The sequence below is a fragment of the Dioscorea cayenensis genome, chromosome 6, assembly GCF_009730915.1.
Source record: "Dioscorea cayenensis subsp. rotundata cultivar TDr96_F1 chromosome 6, TDr96_F1_v2_PseudoChromosome.rev07_lg8_w22 25.fasta, whole genome shotgun sequence".
NCBI classification, from domain to species: Eukaryota; Viridiplantae; Streptophyta; class Magnoliopsida; order Dioscoreales; family Dioscoreaceae; genus Dioscorea; species Dioscorea cayenensis.
The window spans coordinates 9091879-9093279 of NC_052476.1; the positions used below are offsets into that span (position 1 = coordinate 9091879).

A 1401-nucleotide genomic window follows, 5' to 3' on the forward strand; every position below is an offset into this window, starting at 1 on the left:
TGGGGTGTCAACTGATGCTCAGGCGTTTGACTGGAGAAAAGGGAGTGTTTTGGTTATGAATATAATATAGTATCATGTTTAAGGTTTTAGGCCAATTAGAAGTAAGATAGTGGATTATGCTGGCCAATGAAAAACTAGTTAAGTGGTTAACGGTTAACTTTTCAGTGTTTACTTTCTAATATAAAGGTAGTGAAGGAGACTGAATGTGGATTGGCTGTCAATGCTAGTCAAGGAGTTCTTCTCTTTTTCTTCTTTGCTTTTGACTATCTATTTTTTTTTTTTTTGTTTTTTCTCTGGTTCTCATTCCTTCTCTTCAGCAGCTACAACCATTAAAGAAAGGTCACCAGTATCGTGATCCTCAACAATATGGTATCAGAGACATTGTTCATGGCGAGTGACACTCCGGTGAGCCTTACACAGCATTGTGTACCAGTCTTCAAAGGAGAAGAGTATGAAAGATGGAGCTTGAGAATGAAAACTGTTTTTCAGTCTCAGGAGCTCTGGGAATTAGTGGAGGAGGGAATGCCGAAAGGAGAGGATAAAACAAAGACAAGGGAGAGCAAGAAGAAGGACACAAAGGCCAGGTGCCTCATCCAGCAGGCGGTAGATGGTTTGGTCCTTGACAGGATATCATAGGCAGAGACAACACATGATTCTTGGGAAATAATCAAGAAGCAATACTAGGGTTCTTCAACAGTGGTGTCTATGAGGAAGCAAGCGCTCCGGCAAAGCTTCGAGACTCTACAAATGGAGGACGGTGAGAGTATTCAGAGCTATTGGGCTAGAGTGACCGCAATTGTGAATCAAGTGAGAGGACTCGGGCATAAGCTCTCAAAGGCTGAGGTAGTGTCCAAGGTGTTACAAAGTTTGGCGCCAAAGTTCAACTACGTCGCCGTCGCAATGGAGGAGTCCAAAGACCTGTTGAGTCTCACTCTTGATGAGCTATGCGGGTCACTTCAAGCCCATGAGTTCATGGTTAATAGATCTGCAGGAAAAGCTGTGGAGAAGGCATTATTTGTGAAGAGTGATAGCTCGTTATCTCACTCCAAGGAGAAAGGAAGTTCTAGTGCACCAGCTGGGTCGAACTTAGGCCGGGGATGAGGAAGAGGCTTCTCCAGAGGAAGAGGGAAAGACAGGTCGTCTAGAGGCCAAGGGAGTGACTCTAAAGCTAACATACAGTGCTTTCACTATAAAAAATATGGTCATATAAAGGCTGAGTGCCATGAGAGGAGTAAATCTACAGAGAAGGGAGCATCCTTGGTTGTGGAGGAATGAGACACCAGCAACATCTTCATCGCGAGCAGTGATGTAGTTGTAACCTCGAGCTCGGTCTGGTTGGTGGACTCGGGATGTTCAAATCATATGACGGGGGAGAGAAGTTTGTTTACAAGCTTGGATGAG

The 1401-nt window shown here is 44.4% G+C and overlaps 1 protein-coding gene across 1 annotated transcript; it reads left to right on the forward strand.

The window, feature by feature from the left end:
* Positions 1-705: 705 nt before the first annotated feature.
* Positions 706-1101, forward strand: LOC120263118. The gene has a single exon (XM_039271022.1). It carries the CDS (start codon positions 706-708, stop codon positions 1099-1101), a length of 396 nt encoding a protein of 131 aa, XP_039126956.1.
* The last annotated feature ends 300 nt before the right edge of the window (positions 1102-1401 follow it).